This window comes from Podarcis erhardii, assembly GCF_964252035.2.
Source record: "Podarcis erhardii genome assembly, chromosome: 6".
Lineage (NCBI taxonomy): Eukaryota > Metazoa > Chordata > Lepidosauria > Squamata > Lacertidae > Podarcis > Podarcis erhardii.
In genome coordinates, this window is record NC_138510.1 from 61946195 (window position 1) to 61968910 (window position 22716).

Genomic DNA, 22716 nt, shown 5'->3' on the forward strand with positions numbered 1-22716 from the left:
AGAAATCAAAATTAAAGATTCATTCATCTCTATCTGTACCTGGCTGGTGAGACTGTTATAAGTGACCAAAGGTTGTGTTGGAGATTGTTGCATGGCTATTATGTCAAAAAAACAAGCCACTCGGTTTGCTAAGGTTCAGCTAGGTATTCTGTTAATACTATAGATTGGGGGCCATCCCCTTAATGTTGAATTACATTGCGTTCTCATTTTATTCAAATACATTTTCTCCTATCTAGAACTTAAAACATTATACTAGCATTAGTGCATTTTCAAAGTAAAATGATAAAGTACCCATTTATATATCAAAGCACTTAGAAGCCAATGGTGACTGTTTGCTAAATCACTTCTAAGGGTTGTCCCTTTAAAACTACTACTTCATCAGATGCTTAGGGAAGAAAAGGTGTTAGTCCTCACTCTCAAGATTTTGACCTGAGATGGGGAGGATAGACTATGAAATATACAGGGCCTAGACACCAAACAAGTATTGTAATGTTTGTAGTGAAGTTTGGGCAAGTACAGATGTCCATGTGCACGTGGACTGATAGCAACATGTAGACATGCTAATAATCTGTTTTAATGATTTGTGATATATTTTGCATTTTATGAATGTTGTATCATTGATATTCAGCTGTTCACTTTAAAAAAAAAGGTTGCATAGAGGTTTTTGCAAATAAATTAATGTATTTAAACACATGGCCACAAGCTACCTTTGATTCCAATATTCCACCTTTCAAGGAAGTTTCAAGCAATTGCAGCATTAATCTACAAATGTCCAGCTTCCTACATGGTTTCTGTCATGTCTCTGAGAGTTTACAAGCAACTACTACATAGCAAACAGCCAGTCCACCTGGATTTGGAACTGGTGAGGAGAGATGTGCTAGGCAGATGGCAGAGGATCTGGTTTACAGGGAAGGTGGGTGAAGTTGACAAATCTTTCTTAAAACCAACTTGCCTTTTGCAGCAGAAGCCAAGAGCTGTGGGGTTGCCTAGATACAGTGGTTATCTCAAGATGCGAACGGGATCCGTTCCGGAGCCCCGTTAGCATTCTGAAGCGAACGCAACCTGCGTCCACGTGTGTGCGGGTCACGTTTCGCCGCTTCTGCGCATGCGTGCACGACAAAACCCGGAAGTAACGCGCTCCAGGTTGCCGCGGAGCGCAACCCAAAAATACTTAATTGGAAGCACATTTATCCCGAGGTATGACTGTATATGGAAGCTTAAATTAGCACAGTGCCTTTACACCACAGCCAACCATGGCAGTAGTTATTTAAGATTGTGTGGCAAACAACATTCTAGTAATGGGAAGCTGCAGTCTTTTGAATAAAAGGTTCACTGGCGCTGTATTTTTTTTTTAAAGTCTATTTGTAAAAGAGAGTGAAAAAATACCTAACTTCAGATTGTTTTGTTCTTTCTACAGAAATCGAGAGAACTCCCAATTGCAAGCTAGTTCCAATGATTTCCTGGCTTTTGGTGTCACTGCTTACCGTATGTCTGTTTCCTAGCCTACTCACTCAGTGCTAAGGTTACCATTCCTTTTGTGAAGTTTGCAGTGATTTTCAGCTTTCGTTTATATTAGCGTAGTACTATTCAATACTTCTGCTAACAACCTACATCATGGGTAGGCAACCTAAGGCCCATGGGCTGGATGCGGCCCAATCACCTTCTCAATCTGGCCCATGGACGGTCTGGGAATCAGCATGTTTTTACATGAGTAGAATGTGTCCTTTTATTTTAAATGCATCTCTGGGTTATTGGTGGGGCATAGGAATTCGTTCATATATATTTTTTCAAAATATAGTCCGGTCCCCCACATGGTCTGAGGGACGGTGGATCAGCCCCCTGCTGGAAAACTTTGCTCACCCCTGATATGTCCTAATGCTTCCTGCAGCCTTTTGCAGCAATCTCACCAACATCATAATGGAGAAGGAATGAAGTGAGTCTGTGTTTAATGCATCAATCTTTTCTTTTGGCATACATTAAAAAGTAGCATTATAAATGACAAGGCAGTTTTGCTTCTTCCATTGATGCTTACCCACCATTTACCCCAACAAACTGAAGGTTCTTTTTGGTGCCGTTACCTCCTGAATGGAAACCAGTGTCCTTCTTTTTCATTATAGATTTAAGGCTTGTGCTTGGAGAAATTTCTAATACAAATATTGAAAACACAGAACATCAGAAATGTTGTAATAGAGTTGTCTTACTTAACTATATCACATACCTTTAACAAACTGAACATGGTAAATAAGTCCCCCTATCTACTGAAAGGCTGATCCCAACACCTCTCAACTCCTACACCAGTGGCTACACACACACACACACACACACACACACACACACACACACACACAGGGAAGGAGGGGGAGAGAGAGAGAGAGAGAGAGAGAGAGAGAGAGAGAGAGAGAGAGAGAGACATATATACACTGCTTGATTGTAAAAACAAAAACTCAAAAGCGGTTCACAACGTGGCTGTTTTTAAGAGGCCCATCTTGTCTGGTAGTTCTTCTGTTTGATAGCTTCATAGACTTACCTACCCTACCCTGGTTGGGGAAGGGGGGGGGGACACCAGTGGTTGGTATGATGCAGCAACCAGAGAAGGCTCCCCCAATCTTGGGTCCCTAGATGTTGTTGGATGCCAGTTTCCATCAGTATGGTCAATAGTCAGGCATTATGGGAGTTTCAGGCACAGATCTCTCAACCCAGCTTTAAGGCCCAACACTGAGCAATGTCACATGCATAACTGCAATAACATTTATTTATTCATCATTACAAAGACCCATCCCCTTCCCAAGCTACAGCCATTTTGTTGGTGCTTCTATTTTGTTGAGTGTGAAGATGGAGTTAAGGGAACACGATAGAATAATGTGAAAGATGGAGCAAAAGAATAGGGGTATGTCAGTTCTCCTTCGCTGTGCAAGAGGGAAACAGGAATTTGTAGAAGTGGATAGGACTTTTTCTCAACCACCTTGGGGTCTTTGTTGGTGTTTGCGGAGGACATTCCCATTAGGTTTCCAACATTGCCTGGGCCCATGTTATATGTCCGTGATGCTCAACTCATTATGAAATGTAGTGTTCAGAGGAAAACAAGACAAAGGGAAGATGAAGACAGTGTGGAGAATAGCAGATGGCTCAGTCGCCTCAAGAGACTTAAAATGGAGGCCAATGATGACCCTGCTCTGTTGATACTGCTGCTGTTTAAATATAAAGCTTATATATGTCAATCACCAACTATCATTGATTTGACTCAAGATGAGGCATTGGTATCACTGTTGTCATCAGTTTATGGCTGCGGTATATGGAATGGCAACCTTGAGACACTTTGCAATATCAGTGTATGGTTGGCATACCTTCCGACTCCACCCTCTAACTAGACTTCAAGTCTGAGCTAGCTGAACTGGTTCAGCTTAAATGTCATCAACTTGGGTCGCTTGGGATTCAGTGAACATAGGACTCCATTGCTTCCATGACATAAAAAGAGAGGATTGAGGGTGGATTTAATGTTTTCCAATTAAATGGAAACAAGTTCTGTGAATTTGAAGAAGGCACAACTGTAATGGGTCGTTTCAAAAGATTGATAGCTTGGATTAGTCTAAACAAGTAAGATAAACTAGTCTATCTGTAACTTAGATTAGTCTGTTAGGTTGATTTGGCCCTAGAAACTGAATGGATCCCAAAACATTCTGGTGGGCATACTTTGTGCTACTCTTCTGATTACAGGATAGAATCATAGAGCTGGAAGAGATATCAAGGGTTATCTGGTCCAACTCCCTGCAATGCAGGATTCTCAACACATGGGTTTCCCATTCAATATGAAACCATACTGGACCCTTCTTAGCTTTGAAAAGAGTGTTAGCAGTTCTATAAATTGTGAAATGGCTCAAAATAGTTGTGTGCAAGAGTTCCCTATAACTAATGTGGGAATAGACATCTTTACGGAATGAGGAACTGAGGTTGTTGAAAGAGGAGAGGTGACATTAATGGCGCTTACCTTATGACAGAGCTGACCAGTTGCAGCTGTGCCAGAGCAATGGCAACTTTTTCCTCCACCACAGCAGATATCATATAAATGGCTGATAAATTCTACAAAGAGGTTCATCCATGGTTTTTCCCACCCTCAGGAAGTGGTGTGAGTGGCAGAGAAATGAAAAAGAAGGGAACTATGTTGATACAGCAATGTGAATATTTGCTGTTCTGGGTTTGGGCTGAAAAAACTGGTTGACTCTATTCATAGAAGCCCTATGCATCTTCTTATGAGCAACATGGAACTAGATTGTAGGAGTGCTTTTCACAAACCTATTCCAGCCATCCCTGTTCATCAGTTGAGAAGACGTCATCCATGCCTGTCCATACCCAGTATCTATTACTATCACTATGAAATTGGTTGTATTAATATGATGCCATGCATTTAAGTGATGTTGGATGATATTTTTTAAGACATAAGGAATTTGGTTTCTAAACTTTCATATTTCCTTAACTGCCACATTAAGTCCTGTTTACATTAAAATAGTGCTTTTCAACAACATGGAAATGTCACAAGAATATTTCTTTTACTTTCCCTTGTTTGTTTTGGTAAAATGAACATTTTTATTATTATTTTGGAGCAGCAAACATGTTTATCTCATTCAAAATATCTCAGGTGATATTCCTGACTAGCTGCAATGTAAGTGGAAAGGAAAGACTGGCTTTGCCAATATTATTTACCCAACTGTTGATACTGTGTGTTGGAATTCTCCTTGTCTGTCGGCGTTTGTGTTGAGTAGGCAGAGAGCAGCAAGTTCAAGGAATTAACAAGCTGGTTCTGGATGGAGCTGAGCTTTGAGGCGGGCTGCTTAATGGCACTGGCGAGTTCTGGGTACCCGTGTTCTAGGCATGTCCACTGCTCTTGCAACAGATCCTGGATTTTTTTAACGTATTGGCCTACGATGGGATCTGCAGGTGAATTCTTTGGTTCTGGTTGGGTTTCCTCCTCATTCAGCTCCTGTTTAAAATCTTCTTCAAAAAGGCCTTCATTTACTCCTGCCTTTGAGCCAACCACCTCAACACCTGAGCAGCTTTCTTCACTAGCAGCAGAGAACTGTGTGTCATAGTTGCACACTCCCTTCTGGTAGTTGTCATTATCAATGTGTTCATCAATCTTCAGTTCATTGTAACTTAACTTGAGAGGGGAACTATCACTTTCCTGTTTCATTTCTTTCTGTCTCTGGAAAGATGGACGGTCTTTTTCTCCAGCATCAACACTTGTCATCTCATGGTGGACATGGAACAGCTTCCTATGCCCTTCCTTTATCTGCAGATTCTTATTATCAATTTCACAGGCATCACACCCTATTGATTCCATAGGCACAGTGATGCTTACATTAACCCCTTTGTCAGATGCCTCCTTAGCTGCCCGTTCGGTATTCACAGCAGCATCATGGTACTGGAGGGCAATTTTGTCCTGCTTGCACGGTGTAATTTCTTTGGTACTCTCCCCACAGAGTTTCTCTTCCAGTTGAGCTTTGGAACTTGCCAACATTTCAATGCTTCTCTCCTTGGCCTTGATTTCCTTATCCTGCTGCTTCAAGACTACTCGAATCTGCTCAAGTTCTTCTGTCTTGTTGTTCAGCTGTTCCTCCAGAATAGCAATATGCTGCTTTAAGGCTGTTATCTTGCTAGGTTCTTCAGAGAGAAAAGGCTTGAGGTTTACGTTTCCTTTCATCTCCCCATTGCCAGGACTTGTAACTTCATCCCCCTCCTGTAGTCCTGCTGTAACTGTCTCAGTTATGTTGAGTTCTATGTCTTCCTGGGTCTGGCTCTCAGGGTTGTATTCCAAGGCTCTGAAAGTGGTCAATTCACTTTGGGTGGATGGCCGACAAACATCTGTCTCCATTGCATCACATTCCTCTTCTCCGCTCTCAGCAACTGCAAGCAGTTCCTGAGATACTAAATGCTGGCTTTGCCATGAAGCACTGGGTTGTATTCTCTCCTTTGTAAGCTCTGGTTGTCCCTGGTCTAGCACAAGCTTAGCTTCTTTCTGTTGCCTCGTAAGCTTCTCAGTATCCTGGACGGCCTGACTGATTTGCTCCTTTACATTTTTCAGATTTTCAGGAGATCCCTTGGACCAATCTGAATCCAGTGTTCCCTTTACGGGACTAAAATCAAATTCCAAGCCTTTCGCATCAGAAGACGGAAGGAATGCCAACGGCGGAAAAGCTTCTGGTTGCGTTTCTGCTTCTGAATCCTGGCTTGGTGGCAGCGTGGCAGGCATACTGGATGCCCTCAAAAGCTGAGGCCTCCCTCTACAATTGCCAGTCTCCTCTTCAAGGTGTGCGGCATCTTGCTTGACAGTCTCTATTAAAAGGGCCTTTTTTCTGTAGCTTGGCTCATTTGAACGGGTGGCTAAGGGCAATGAGTCAGTCGGTGTGACAACAGGGCTGCTTTCCTCTGCCCCTAAGGAGGCCTTCCTCTGTGTAAGGAAGCTCTTGTTTGGGGCTGAGGAGTAGGCCCTTGATCCATTTTCTGGAAGGCTGAAATTGCGAGGCAGTGTGCTGAATTTTGGGTGCTTTGCCTTCCTGTGAATGGGAATCCTCTTGATAGTATTTCCTTTCTCGATGTCATCTACGTACTTCAGGAAGTCAAGATCTAAGTGGAAGCCATAGGGTGTTTCAAGAGAATAGGGGCTTTGGGGTGGATCTTTATCCTCTGGTTTGGACGCCCATTCATCTGCTGACATAAAATTAAAAAAATAAAACAGTGTGATAATCTACAAACAACTATAATAGCAAGAAAGTCTGATGTCTGAAGCCACTTATAATTCCTACCTCAAGCCCCTGACAGCAGTCTTTAGCCACTTAATTCTCATGATGGAAAAAGACAATCTGCTAAGGTCACTCTAACCTAACTAACTGGAAACTATGAGGGCATGGTGCGTCCTGCAGCGATGCAGCCATGTGTTTGAAAAAAGGAATCAACACAGTCTCCTTAGAAGACTGTAGCTGAGTGGCACAGCACCAGGTTGGACTGGGAAAAGTCCCTGCGTGACACTGGCAGGCCTCTGCCAGTCAGAGTAGGCCAAACAGAGTAGCTAGATGGAATAATGGTCTGACTCAGTATAATGCAGCTTCCTGTGCTCCTCCTTTTCTGGCTGGCCATCTGGTCATAACACAGAGTCCCACAGACTCAGCCACTTTCTGACCTAGTGCCCAAGGAGCTCCACTCACAAGCATCTAGTTCTGCATGGCATAAGGGAAGGCCGGGAAAGGAGGGAAGAGGGCTTCTTTTAGCCCTGTGCCCATCTCTTCCAGAGCACATCACGGTGACTATATGGAAATGCATAGTGCCTGTTTCCCATCCGCTGTGTTTCATCAGCATAACCCTCTATCATTAGGATGAGGAGTTGTGAATAAAGGATATGAAAGAAGCAGATGAATGCCAGATAAGGAGGGCCCAATATTCTATGGTGAGGTCCCTATGGACTTCCCCAAACCCTCTCCCAGCTGTCTCTAAGGCTGCAACAGCATAGAGCCTCTGCAGTATTGCTGAAAATCAGCCTATATCAGCATGCATACTCCCCCCCTTTTTTTATTGAAATGCTGGCTGTAGTTCCAGGCACAACTGCAAGGCAGTTTCACTAAATCACTGTGCAGTTAGCCTCTATCCAAAAGGCAAAAAGAGGGGGGAAACATGGCTTGCAATTTGTAATCTGAGACATCTCTGTACAGTCAGCTTAGATATACATTCCCGAAGAGGCATGGGCAAATGTATAATCTTGTTTTCAAGGGCTGAATCATGTAATTGTACCACCGAAAGTCATCAAGAATTTGCTAAATAATCACTCTACTTGGTAATTATGTAAATGACAGCTTTTGCAATCCACACAACATATTTGCTTTAAAGTCTGCATGATCCTAATGTATAATAAACCTTTACCATTACACTCAGCATCACTAATATATTCAGCACTGGCTTTCAAACCATGTCAAATGATTTAAGACATGCATACAAGGTGGATCCGGAAAAAGAGCAAACTGAACAGATTGGTTCCTGGGAGTCAGCCTTGATCTCCCTTAAATATAAAAAAAATTGCCTCTGTGCACACAAGTTCCCAGGCTAAGAGCTTGGTGCTTTTGCACAAAACCAGACAGAAGGGAATCAGGAAAAGCAGCTATCTTCTTGAGTGGAGCTCAAAGTGCAACTCCTGCTCAACAGACCTCATGGGTCAGTTTACTTTTCATGCTTAGGTATGTATAAGACCCATGAGCAAAAAGTGAGGAGTGGCCCGAATACATGTTGTCTCAGGCAACCGTATGCTGATTCAGGGGCAAACAAGATGTGACATTATTGACATTGTTTGGCCTTCCATGGTAGTCAGCAACAACAGTCAGGACTGTGGTGTGTAAGGAAGGCTTTTTATCCTTTGACCCCACCACGGTCTGGGTCTGAATTCGGACTCCCTAAATTGCTGTTCACAGTTCGAGGAAAGTTGACCCTTGGCACCAAATTATTTGAATAACATGGCATGTATTTTGGCCTTAAGAGTACAGGACCATGTAGGCCAGTTCTGCCTGCTCTGAAGTGCAACAGCTCTCCGATATCTGTGGTAGAGGTCTTTTTCAGCCCTGCTACCTCAGTCTTCATAAGCAGAAATGTCTGGGATTGCAGTTGGGAACTTATGCTTGCAAAACATGCACTCTCCCACTGAGCAAAGGCCTCTCTCCAATGGAGAAAGTTATCCCTCAGCCCAAAAGTACTGAAATACTCCTCCTGCTTCCTGTTATCAGTGCTGTGGTCTAAACCACTGAGCCTCTTGGGCTTCCTGATCAGAAGGTCAGTAGTTTGAATCTGCATGATGGGGTAAGCTCCAGTTTCTCTGTCCCAGTTTCTGCCAGCCTAGCAGTTCAAAAGCATACCAGTGCAAGTAGATAAATAGGTACTGCTACTGCAGGAAGGTAAATGGCATTTATGTGCCCTCTGGCACTCGTCATGGTCCTCCGTGTGCCAGTAGTGATTTAGTCATGCTGGCCACATGACCTGGAAAACTGTCTGTGGACAAACACCAACTCCCTTGGCCTGAAAAGCGAGATGAGCACCCCACCCCAAAGTCGCCTTTGACTGGACTTAACCATCCAGGGGTCCTTTACCCTTAGGGAGAAAGGCCATCAGCTTCTCTCTGCAGGCATAAGGTCCAGAAGCAGACCCCTCCTGCAAGAACCCTGTTTTCCCTTTGCACTTACAGATTTTGAACAGAGATTGGGTGAGTATTCAAAACTGGGGCCTGAACATTTTAAAAAGTCTAATTCAAAAAGCATGAGTTCTTTAATCGTTTAATCGTTTAACAGAAAAATGAACAGTATAAAGTTTCTGCCTTTCAATTAAGGTTAAATTCTGTATCCATACCATCTGTATTCTCCATAATGATGACTGCTGTCCAGACCACAGATGTCAAGCCATTAGTGAAACATCATCTGAAGACATGTAGTCCACCTTTATAAAAAGAGGAGGGGGTGGAAACTGTTAAACAATACAATTATAGTTATTTCAAGACCTAAGCATCACACTTACTTTCGATTACTTTTTTATGTACAAACTGCTCACTTCAACAGAATAATCTATTTTTAAGACCAAAGGAAATTCAGAAAGAAATTGGGGAGGTAAAGGGAGGGGAAGATGGAGGAGAGGAAGAAATGCTGAGGAGATGCATGTTGAGTAGAAGTTGAGGTGATAAGTAATCGCTCATCTTATTACTGTTGGAAGCATTGATTACTCTGGGACATGGCCTATAATTAATGTGCTGTGTACTACAACTTTCCTAGTTTAAAAAGCAAGTGGGGGGGCGGCTGGAAGAGAAACTAATTATAGACCTGACAAGATATTGCCAGGGTCCTTCCCTAGGGTTCTGCCTCAAGTAGCTGATTATAGACACCTCTAAAGGGCAGCAAACTGACAGATATTTCCAATTCCCATTTATAGATGAACATCCATGGATATGTATTAGCTAATATGAAAGCTGATGTAGGTAGTTTTGGAGAATAACTAGCCCCTTTTTTGTACATGTTAATAGATAGGTCTGGGTACAAAAAAAACAGTTCACACATCACAGTAAATCATAATTCAGCCTTTGCTAACTTGATGCCTGCCCAATGTTTTGGATTACAATTCCCATCAGTCGTGCTAGCAGGCGCTGATGGGAACTGTAGTCCAGAAGATCTGAAGGTTGGAGAAGGCTGCCAGGTTTGGGGGAAATAAGCAAGCAAACAACAACATATGAATCAGTCCTTAGAGATGACCATTACTGTTTACATTATTGTTTTTCTGCTAACAAAGCACACAATACAACAGACTGTGGCTACCTGACTTTTGCCATAAAATAAGCCCCCATGCTTGTCAACAATTATTCAAAAGATTTAGAAAAGCTTCTGTCGTGTTGTCTCTGCTTAGTAGCAGAGTACTTCAACAGTACTGCTAGGTTCCATAAATCATATACATCAGTAGAAATAACTTTCTGTGCAGGATTATCTGAACAGTTTGTCAGTAGAACAGTACCAGGAAACCTTCAGTTTAAACTCTAGACAATCATTGTGTAAGCACAAGTGACATCTTTAATTTTAGTGGATGTATCCATTTGAAAATATGTTCTATAAAATAAGTATATATACAGAAAATGATATAACAAAGATGTAGAATATGTGTATCAATTAGATGTGGAAATTCTCAACATCAAGCAGGCTTTATTTATTTGCCTTTGTTTCTCATTCACAAGGACATGGTTTATAGAGACAGCTGTAGTTTGCTTTATATTTGCGTCAACTGAAGAACAACAGGTAAACTGAATCTAAAGATCCAAAACATTCAACACCATGTCAAACTACAGAGGAATCCTGTGCATGTTTACTCAGAAGTAAGCACTGTATTATTCATTGTTACTAACTCTCACCTATGCACATGTAGAATTAAGTTCCACTGAGCTGGCAGCAATGGTTTGCCACTTCCGAACTGACAATGCATAGAGTCACTAAGATCAATGCCTGTGGCATTCACTGCAAGGAACAGGTGAGGCTGCAGGTCCCTTATTTTGGCTGCTGGTCCCTTATTTTCAAGGCTGCTGGTCCCTTATTTTCAAATCTGTAAGTTGACAGCTATGGCTATTGCAACAGCTTTCTGATACTGCCTATCATTTGCAACTGCATTGCAGCAATTTAACTCGGCATTTCATTATTGGAGTTCAAACTGGCAGTTAACAGAAGTATTTGGCCAGGTTACCTTCATGTCCTCCCAGCTGCCAAATCAAAAGGAAGAAAAGAAACCCAGACAAGCCTTCTCTTTCTAGGAAGCGCTCCAAACACTCCTGAAAAGTCCAGAGTTACACTGGCAAAACATGTAGTCACTCCAGCTGCTAAAGAGTTGGTCAGCTGACTAATGACCTTGCTTGAAAAGCAAATACAACCTTTACTGTGATAACACAGAAGGATGCAAATAGAAGTTGTGTTCAGGCATGGTAAAAACATGGTATTTGCAAGAATCTTCATATACTTTCCAAAGAAGGATTGTCTTATTTTTGAAGCTCCAAGAGAAACAAAACATCTGATTAACTCCCAAGAGGAAATGCCTGAACCAAGTTGTGAAATAATTATCTTATTATTATTATTATTTTGGAAAGGATTATTTAAAAGGCTGCCAATAATTAACAGTGGCAGAAACAAAAAAATTATTTTGGGTAAGACAAGCAAAGCCTGGTTCTACTTCATATCACAAACCTTCCCAAACAGAAACATGATTATACAGTGGTACCTCGGGTTAAGTACTTAATTTGTTCCGGAGGTCCGTTCTTAACCTGAAACTATTCTTCACCTGAAGCATCACTTTAGCTAATGGGGCCTCCCGCTGCTGCGCCGCCGGAGCACGATTTCTGTTCTCATCCTGAAGCAAAGTTCTTAACCTGAGGTACTATTTATGGGTTAGTGGAGTCTGTAACCTGAAGCGTATGTAACCTGAAGCGTATGTAACCCGAGGTACCACTGTATTGTGCATTAATTGTGCATCAGAATTCAGACACTGTGGATTTCAGTAAGTTTTATATTCTAATAAAAAGTTATGGATTGCAGCCTTAATTAAATGTTCAACTTAGTGTCTGATTTACTTGTAGTCTGCAAGTACTGCTAAAAGGGCAAGTTTTATTTTCTGAATTAAGAACAATGATAGATGCCACATTGATCTGCCTTGTAGCCGTAGGTCTTATGTAGGTAGGAAGGTTTGTTTTAACAGCTGCATGGCAGGCATTCAACAGGAGCTTTTCCCAGCATGGAACTGTTTCACCTGCTGGGCTTCTGCCTAATATGCTGCTGTCAAAAGGTACAGGAGAGCAGGCAGGAAAAAATGCCAAGTAATGGCATAAGAAAGTAAAAGCAGCCCTGCTGGAAAAGGCTATGGCTCAGTGGAAGAAGGGCAATACAGTGGTACCTTGGTTGTCAAAATGATCCGTTCTGGGAGTCCGTTTGACTTCTGGAACTGTTCGAAAACCAAGGCATGGCTTCCGATTGGCTGCAGGAGCTTCCTGCACTCAATCGGAAGCCGCGTTGGATGTTTGGCTTCCAAAAAACGTTCGCAAACCGGAACATTCACTTCTAGGTTTGCGGTGTTCGGGAGCCAAAATGTCTGAGTACCAAGGCACAACTGTAGATTATTGTTGCAAGATAGGTTGTGCACTCAGAATGCCCAGGTCCTATTCCCAGCATCTCCTGGTAAGGCAGGGAATGTCCCTTACTTGAAGCCCTGGAAAGCTGCTGCCAGTCGGTGTAGGAGCTGGATGGGCCAATGGACTCACTACGTATAAGGCGGTTTCCTACGTTCCTACGGATCAAGTCAAAGGTCCATCTAGCCCAGCATTCTGTTCTCACAGCAGTGAAGCAGATGGCTATGAGCTCTCTCTTGCTTGTGATCCCCAGAAACTAGTATTTAGAGGTAGTATATAGCCATCGTGGCTGGTAGCCATTGATGCCTTGGGAAAGCAATACAGTGTGTTCGCCACTGCTGGGACTGGGACCCTTTTCCTCTCACAGATGTTATTAGAAGACACTTCCTCGTGTGTGAGAAAGAAAACGCAACTTGTGAGGCAAATGATCATCACTGCATTCTCCACCTGGTCCTGCTATACAGCTCCTCTCTTTGAAGGAACTAAATGCACCTTTCAAAAAAGCAAAAGAAACAAACAAACTGGGAGGGAAAGGGGTTCCAGTACAGTTTTCAGTCATGGCTGGTTGCTTTTAACCTTTTCAAAGGCACAGATAAATTGGTTTTCATTTTTGTTTCTATTTGTTTCTCTCCCCCCACCCTCCAATCTTCAGTTTGGTTCTCCCCATTTCCACCTTAATTTGCAATCTTCTTTTTAATACTGTATGAAAATTCATGTGCATTTTCCTATGCATTTCACCTAGCATTACTCTGCAATTTTGCCTAAAATATACATTTTGTTTCCAACAGCTTCCCCCCCAATTTTAGGACATTATTTTCACTAAAATAAGCATTTTTGTGCGCACTTTTCCTTAACATGTGCCTTTTGGGGAGGATGCATGCTGGGTTGGACAACTGCACTGCAAAAAATCAGAGAAGTAGAAATTTTGAAGGATAGGTGTGTTTCACTGTGTACAGTAAGCCCACCACTTACGTGGGGGTTACGTTCTGGGGATCATGCCTAAAGCCAAAACACATTGAGTTCAATGGTGGGTGGCATTGCCAAAGTCTCCCCCCCCCAGACGCCACCCCCATTCCACCCTCTTTTATTTTTTACTTTTTGCCAAGAGCATAAAGTTGAATGTGCACACGTTAAATGTGCATAAGTTGTGGGCTTACTGTATTTTATTTGGGAAATGCAAACTGGGTAGGTTACCTGAACAAATTTCCCTGCTATCCGTAATGGCCAATGCTACACACAAGACAGCTGTCTGGACTAGATGGGGACAAGTGATCTCAACCTTTGTACAACGCAGAGGTTGGCCTTCAGCTCCAAATATCAAACCATGCATCTTAAGTGACAGCTTTCTGCTCCAACAAAAAACCAAGCCATAGGAGGCAAATTGGAGATAAGACAGGCACACTTGCTCCAGAACCTGAGCACAAGGCAATGGGGGTGAGGGTGGGGCCCTGATCCCCAATATACAAAGCCACTTTCTGTAGCCACAATTATCTGCTTGTTCAGAAAACCATTTCACAGGAAGCAAACTTGTGATGGTAAAAGACAACTTGCCCCAGAACCTGAGCACAAGGCAGAAAGGATCATGCAAAACCATCCCTTCAAAGCAACAGAAACCCATTTCACAGGAGGTAAAATGGTGAAGCTAAAATAACTTGTCCCAGACCCCAAGTCCAATGACAGAGACGGGCCCTGATCTCCAACACGCGAATACAATCACAATATCTCTCTATCTCTCTCATGATCACCCCCAAACTCTGTTTCTCACATACCCAACTGCCAAACTCCCTGATGCCAAACAAACAAAATCAAGTTTGTTCATGCTACTAAATAAAAGTAACAACCACATTTGCATTTTAAAGTCACACTGACTTTTGGGGGTTGTTTTTTTAAATAGGGTGAATGGAAAGCAAAGTGAAACAGTTTTGATTGTCTTATGCTACAACATCCTGGGCGATTCTGAGTGTTAACGGATGCCACAACAAAGATGGTTGTTTGCGTAGAAGTGAATTGGGAGCCCAAGAGTTTATTCAATGCACTGACCACCATACGTTGCTAGTTTCAGCTTTCAACAGACCCAGCCAGCATGGCCAAGCACAGGGCTGGGGGAAGCTGCAGTCTATAACAGTACCTGGAAGGCACCATACCTAGTAGAGATGCTAAATAATAACAGCAGTGTCCCATTCTGAAGAGGTTATTTTGGCTGAGCCTTCATATTTTCCTTGTTATACCATCAGTCTACAGAGAACCAGTGAAGACATTGGATCTGTGCAGAAGGACCAGAAAAATCGGCAATGCATCTGTTGTCATTACTGAGCATTCAGCACAATTGATTTTATACCTCAGCTGCAGTTCAATGAGTAGCATCTGTAAGAGCAGGCAGAAGTGGGAGGAAAGCACTTTCCAGAGTGATCCTGTGGTTTAAGGAGACCCACTTAAAACCCTGCTGACTAGTTGTTCATTAGCCACCTCTTGACTAGTTGTAAGCAAGGAGGCAGGCAGGCAGGAGAGTTGGCTGAGGTTGGTGGGGCAGTGTCCCCATTCACTCTGCTGGACCATCCTCCAGTGATGGCAGCTGTAGCTTACAGCAGTGAGAGGTAGTAGGGAGAAAGAGGTACTGTGCCACACTGCTGCCCCTGAGCAAGAGTGGGCTCTGCCAAACCACAAAACAGGCTAGATTAACAAAATCAAGGAAAACATGAACATGCCTTATCTGAGACCCAAGTTGGACGAAAGACCTGACTATTGGGCAATGGTGCTTTGTGTGAGGAAACTGAACAAACAACGTCAAAGTGTCACCACACTGCTTCCAAGCTGCAAAGCACACTCAAGTCAGCTGCCAGTTTTTGAGGCTTATTGTTGGGGTCGGTGGGGGAGATCTCATTAGAAGGGGAAAGATTTCATAATAGCTAATAAAACTCGCCAAGGTCTAGATAATGCTTCGATTGTGACCTGAGAGAATATTGCAACAGGAGGTGTGCCAGAGTTCTGTCAAAGGGCTTTTGAGGTGAAACTGAACCCAAAACGTTCCGATTTGGTTATCCAGTCATGTCCTACTTATTTTAAAAGTACACCTCTTTTGGATCACAAAAAGGTCGTGGGGGCAGGAAGAGGAGGATTAAGCACCTCCTCCTTTGGTGCTGCTGCTCCGATTAAAATTTGAGCCCTCAAAGTTGCTTTGTAGTAGTACAAACGAAAGCAACAAGGGGAATGGCTCTCTCAAGGCATATTGTCATTTTGGATTGAAATTCTAGATGTATTGAAATGTACTGTTGGTTTAATGTAGTCCATTTGGCTACAGGAGCTGAGGTTCAGGGATCCTACATGAGGAATGTTATAGCTGGACAGGCTCTAGAAAGAAATCTTAGGCGCCTGGAAACACAGCTACCTCAGCCCTTACCCACTTTAATCTGACCTCTCGCCTAGTCCATCCATGATTCCTTGATCTTCTTTCCCTACTGTGAATTCTGCAAGGAGATACACACAGCACCAAGTGTGAATGCACATTTGCAGATTGATCATTGTCTATTTTGCGAGATGAATTACCGTATTTTTCGCCCTATAGGACGCACTTTTTCCCCTCTAAAAATGAAGGGGAAATGTGTGTGCGTCCTATGGGGCAAATGCAGGCTTTCGCTGAAGCCTGGAGAGCGAGAGGCATCGGTGCGCACCGACCCCTCTCGCTCTCCAGGCTTCAGGAAGCTATCCGCAAGCCTTGGGAGCTCCGCGGGAGTTCCCGTCGGGCTCCCAAGGCTTGCGGATAGCAGCCTGCATCCCGAAGCCTGGGGCGCGCTGCACCCCAGCGCCAGCAGCCCCACAAGCTCGGGGGACAGAGGGGAGGTGGAGCGCCGCCATCCTGCTGTTCCCCGACCTGGTTTGGAGGCTGGCGCTGGGAGAAGTGGGCTTCTCCCCAGCGCCAGCCCCACAAGCTCGGGGGACAGATATCCGCAAGCCTGGGGAGATCGGCGTGACTTCCCGCCAGGCTCCCTAGGCTTGCAGATAGCAGCCTGTTCTGGGGGCTGGGGTCGGGGGAAGCTCAGGAATCCCCCACCCCAGCCCCGTGCCTGGTGGGGAAATAAATTTTCCCCCTTTATTTCCCCCCAAAAAAACTAGGTGCGTCCTATGGGCCGGTGCGCCCTATGGGGCGAAAAATACAGTACTTAAGTAAAAAAACCAAACCCACACAAACAAATAGAAAGTCAGTTGCCAAAACACTTGACGTTTAAAATTAAACTCAGCAATCCTAATCTGACCTAAATGGCCGACTGAGCTTTAGTCTGGGTCAGGTACACCCATCCCATGCAGGATTAAGATGCTGAATCAACAAATTTCCTTCAGGAGCAGGATTGCGGCATCTCAACAGGAGCTAATTAAGAACTCCTTCCTTGTGGGCATCAACTAGTGAGCTGGCAGTGGAAGGACCCCATGGTCTCCTTTATGCTAACCATGCCTTCTGTCATGAAATAGCATTTACGCCCTCACCCTCCTTTGCCAGCTACCCATGTGTGATCTAGCATCTCCTGCTTAAAGGCTCTCCAAAGAGCTTGTCTGGGTAGGTGGTCCAGATGAACACAGAGCAGTGAAGCAGAATCGTCAGCAAAAGCCACCTATCAAATGTAAATGCAGACTCTGGGGGAATATACAGATGCGTACATAATGAGTTTTCAATCTGTCAAGTGAAGAACAGGGAGAAGAATTAGTTATGCAGGAAAGGACTCAAATGATACAGGATGCATGAAAAATGCACACACTAAGACTAAAGATGGGATTTCATGCAAAGAAGCAAAGTGCTGAGAGCTAGTTTAGGCTTTACAGAAATCTAAAATTGCTGGCTCTAGCCACGCACATTGACTTCAGTGACTACAATTAAAAGCTTGAACTACATGACATTGTGTTACTTCTGCCTGCCTGCACATTTATTGACCTTAACATTTGGGGGGAAATTAATGATTCCCTCCCTTACTCTCATCATGCTATATTGTGCTCAACTAAACTACTTATTATACAGCAAAGGGTTGACTATTAGAATATACCATTATATGATTTACATATGGGCCTGGATAGAAAACTGAATGCTTTTTGGTTCCAGTACCTTAAAGGATTAGGTTCAACTGACTGCACTGGCCAACAATAACTAGTTTACTTGATAAACCTCTACAGATGCTGCATATTCAGCTATAGAAAATTCACAGAATACCAGACTATTCGCTGTAATGTGTACATGCACCTAGAATTTTGAGGGGGAGGAATGACAGCACAGCATTGAGATAGTAATTTCCCATGCCCTGTGGAATTAACAAGTACTTTTTCCCAGGGACGCTGCTGTACACTACATGGGGAGACAGCTGTGTGAGATGCTTTTGCGTTTCCATTGGCTGAATGATGGAGGAGCAGCACAGGCTGAAATTCTGCACTGGCATTTGATTAATCACCATTTTATGTGCTATCCAATAATATGTGCAGAAACATAACAAAATAAAAGATTAGACATTCAAAAACATTTAAATGAAAATATTTTCTCTCTGTATAATAAAAATGTAAGAATGTCATCATGAAGTCTCCATTGGATGATCTGTAGTGCCGCATCAAAATCCTGGGTTTGCATGAAGTCTGGGAACAAAAGTCTGGGAAATTAAAGCCACTGACACTCACCCATCAGGCTTGAGAACCTAGGCCAACATTCTCAGTAAATAACACATTGCAAGACCTAGATATCCCACTGCATCCAGAAACCAGATGTTGTCAGTTAGCCCAACCATCCTCTCTCATTTGAGCAGCTGTTGTTCAAACCAAGACCTGCATCAAAGCATCATTTCCTCCCAAGCATGTGGGAGAAAGCTGGTCCACTCTGCACCACCTGCCATGTTAGAATCCTACATTTCAATTCCTGACCCCCCCCCTTCCATACAACAGCATTTTACTGGTCAAATACTGTTCTGGTGCCAGGCAGAGAAAGGTTCTCCAAAGCCTTTAGGATACAGAACTGGAGGCTGGGGCTTTTTATTTATATACTGCTTCATTGTCATGGTGGTTTGTAAGCAGCTTACAAGTATAAGACCAATGACAAAACACACATAACAGTCTCTCATCTCTGCTGTGCAAAACTGCTTGCTGACTGATAGCTGTTGCAATCCTTTCAAAGAGGAAGGCTGTCAGTATTGGAGTGAGGGGATATCTCATCTTCTTAACAGTTGGAAGCCTTTACACACTTACACACACACACACACGCGCGCGCGCGCACGCCAATCCTATGCCTGCCAGGATCTGACTGTAAAAAAACATATATCTATCAGCTGTAATGATAAACTCAAACCTCTCAGGTGTTTTGACAGAACTTTGAGCATACTTTGCTTTTAAAATGAGATCTGTTTCAGTCAAGTGGAACCGTGACATTGCTGGGAGGATCACCAATAATGTAAGAGCTGTTTTCTAAAGGCAGTATCAGGTATTCAGGAATATGAAGCAAATCCTTTGGTGCAGAACAACCTCCTCTGGAGCATTTGGATTCAACTTCACAGTGCTGGTCCTTTTTCTTAAACTTTTTATCCATGTAGGAAAGTTTTAATTAAATCCTGAGAGGTGAAGAAGTGTACAAACAATGTAGAGGTCAGTCAGCCCGCAACTGAAATTTGCAAAGAGATCATATTTTTCTTTTTCTGTTTAAATGACTTCTGATTTTGAATGCTGTGATAGCTACTATCTTGTCTCCCATCAAAAGAAAGTATTTACTAGAAGATATGAGCTGTTGCTTGGCATTTTCTCCACAGGAATTCATCTGTCTCTCTCGAGTTGAAAATTTGCAATCAGCGTTATGAAAGCTTTATTTGTCCCTTTAAGCTAGGGATAGGGAACTTTTCCAGCTCCAGGTCTGCATTCCCTGATGGGCAATCTTCTGAGGGGCATATCCTAGTGGTAGGTGTGGTCAAAAGCAGGGAAAGCAGTGCCTGTGGCATTATTACAGGTAAGATATATTCAAGCCTGGGGAAAAACAACAACCCCACAATTAAGGGCATGTATCAGGAGCAGTGAGGGATATGGCCTGGGGCAGAGGGACGGCCTGGGCAGAGTCAGGAGGGCTGGATTTGGCCCCCAGGCCTAGAGTTCCCCACCCCTACAATAAGCTAACATGAGAGATGGATTTGGTTTTTAAAAACTTATTTATAGATTTACTGAGTAATCTTATGTATACTTATCCAAAATTAAAACTCACCTGTTCAATGGGACATTGGGGGGGGGGTTGGGAGGGGGTTATTTATTTATCTATTAGATGTATATACTGCACTTCATCATAAGATCTCAGGGCGGTTCACATAATAATTTTGATTAGTTTCATAAATATAAAAACACATAGGGTGTTATTCAGCTAGGGTTTACTCGCAGCAGACCCACTGAAATTAAATGAGCATGACTAAGCCAGGGGCATTAATTTTAACAGGTCTACTCTGTATAAAAGTTAGGTTGAATACCACTCAAATGATATTGTAAAACAAACACAGCATTTCAGAAACTTTAGGCACATTAGTTAAAGCTTCTGCCCATCATAATTTCACCAGTGTTTCAACTTGAGAGTATTTTTATACAGAGCATACACCACAAATTATTCCTTTCTTTTGCCACGTAAGGTTAAATACACCACCTCTAATGTTCCAGTTAAACTCTAGACTAACAAAACTCTTGGAGGCATAGAAGGGTTCCTGAATTTGAGACTCCCCCAGGAGACTCCATGCACTGCATGGACTTCGTGCTTTATTAACCCATGAAATAAATTTCCTTGGGCAAAGATGCCCTTTAGTTTCTACCATTATAAGGAGATTAGACAAAATTAAATAAATCAGATAATCTGTGAGCAATTATTCCATACAAAGTTCTGTGTTAGAAGGCTCACTCTCCTTGACTAATACTGTTCTTAAGTTCCTTGGACTCAGCGCAACAGCTGATCTGGACCCTAGAGCAAAGGTGACTTGAGAAATCTCTCTCCTATGGCCCCTACTGATATACCAGAGAAGTAAAGGTTTAGAAAGAAACCTCCTTACAGTTACTAGACAGCTCCTGCAAGATGCTTTCACACGGCTATGAGAAGGCAAATCCTTTGCTGCGTGTACCGTTTTGAGTACTGAACTGTTTGGAAATTAGTCATGAAACATCTGTCACAGCCATGTGCAAGATGGGACACTGATAGTGAGAAGCACTGGGAAGCAAACAATGGAAGAGATTTCCAAGGAATGGAACTGGTGTTGCTGTGATTGGCTACTGCCTGTGTGCTTACTTCCATACTCCTATTCAACCCACACATTTGCAGCATGTGCAACTTGCACCATGAGACTCCTCAGTTGCAACTAGCGACTACACTATTCAACATGACAAGCCGGTGATTTAAAAAAATCAGCCCCTGGTGGTAAGCTATATTTATCACAGGGCACTCCTTAAATTTCTAAATCATTGTTGTTGTTTGTCTATGGACCTTATGAGACTTGGATAAACAAAGCTGGCTGCTGTGTAATTAACTTGGAATACCTTAATGCGAACTCAATTACTTTCAAAATAATTGGCAAAACCTCTACTGAGTCCATAGGCAGTTAAATAGCCATTTAACAAGATGGCAGTAATGACTATACACAGCCATCCATTTTTTACTTAAAATGCCATTTTCTCCTTATATGTAGGGCTGCTTTGATTGAATGTCTTCTGAGCAGATTCTCAGGCATATAATGCCCCTCTCCAAAATTCTGAGGGGGAAGTGTGGCGAAATGTTTTGTACAAACAAACAAACAAACAAACAAACCCCTGACCTATCTCCCATTAGGATATAGTTTGCAGAATCATTTCTATATTTCATTATGTTGCATCCTTTAACAGGTTCTGGCAAAGAAAAAAAGCAAGGCATTTTCTAAAGAGTAAATCATTAACCCACTGAAGTCAACGACAAAGCTCCCATTGACTTCTCTGGGATAAGAACTTGGACGTCAGACAAAGGCAACCTTGCCTCTCCCAAACTAGCTTATCCTTTAGTCATATGTAGCCTTGAGTGCAGGTCAACACTTCCCAACACACCAAATGCTGGGAGAATTATGTTTTTACAAAGCTAGACAAAAATGCTGTTTTGTTCACACCGTGAATTGAAGGCACAATAGAAGTTATGTTATGCAGACAACCGGGGAACAATGTCTATACAGTGGTACCTCAGGTTACATACGCTTCAGGTTACAGACTCTGCTAACCCAGAAATATTACCTCGGGTTAAGAACTTTGCTTCAGGATGAGAACAGAAATCATATGGTGGCGGCACGGCGGCAGTGGGAGGCCCCATTAGCTAAAGTGGTGCTTCAGGTTAAGAACAGTTTCAGGTTAAGAACGGACCTCCGGAACAAATTAAGTACTTAACCTGAGGTTCCACTGTAATAAATATGCAACGTTGAGTGGTTTCCAATGAGCTTGTTTTGTGTGGTTGATACTTAAGATTCTGCTGTCCATCATGGACATTGTTCTATGTCCTACATATGGCAATCCAGCAAAGTTAAGACCAACAGGTAGAACAGCCTTCTGTGACCTTGGGCTCCCCACCCCCTAATGTTTCTAGCTACAGCTTCCATAATCCTGGCTGTTGACTTGGGCTGAGGGGGACTGGAGTCCCAAATATCTGGTGGGCACCAAGTTGGGGAACACTTGTCTGGAATGACCCTCTGTCTGTGAGACAGTTTTCTGCCCCCATCAACCTCAGGTACAGTATGTGAACACCTTTTCAGAAGTGGGCTCCTGCTTTCTATGAAAATTAGTGGTTTGGTGGGTATGACTTCTCTTCATAATTTCCATATTGTGATCATGGAACAAGACAAAAGCAGAAAGGCGTGTTCATCATGTGGAATAGTGGAGTTTGAGGGGGTGGGGAAATCGGCCTGCAAACCTTAACCGTGTTTGTTCATTTTTTAAGGAGTCACGTGACCCAAAAAAGTCTCCACAGACAGCTCAGCCTGGACCTGCGAAGTTATTAAAAACTGAAATGAGTGTTTGATTTAACATGGACATTTTTTATAACCTCTGCAAAGAGGTTTTGAGAA

The 22716-nt window shown here is 42.9% G+C and overlaps 1 protein-coding gene across 8 annotated transcripts in view; it reads right to left on the reverse strand.

Moving 5' to 3' along the window:
- Positions 1 to 22716, reverse strand: part of KANK4 (KN motif and ankyrin repeat domains 4) — a 64975-nt gene that overhangs the window by 14672 nt on the left and 27587 nt on the right. For 3 of the 8 annotated variants that reach the window (XM_081867136.1, XM_081867134.1, XM_081867141.1), the window contains 3 exons: positions 9373 to 9459; positions 4699 to 6702; positions 2033 to 2144 (listed from right to left, as the gene is read on the reverse strand). In XM_081867136.1, coding sequence (XP_081723262.1) covers positions 2033 to 2144; positions 4699 to 6702; positions 9373 to 9388 — 2132 coding nt within the window. In that variant the 5' untranslated portion in view covers positions 9389 to 9459. Of the gene's footprint in view, positions 1 to 2032; positions 2145 to 4698; positions 6703 to 9372; positions 9460 to 11235; positions 11345 to 15002; positions 15022 to 22716 lie in introns of those variants that run through there. The other 5 variants (XM_081867140.1, XM_081867138.1, XM_081867137.1 and 2 more) reach the window with 4 other exon arrangements.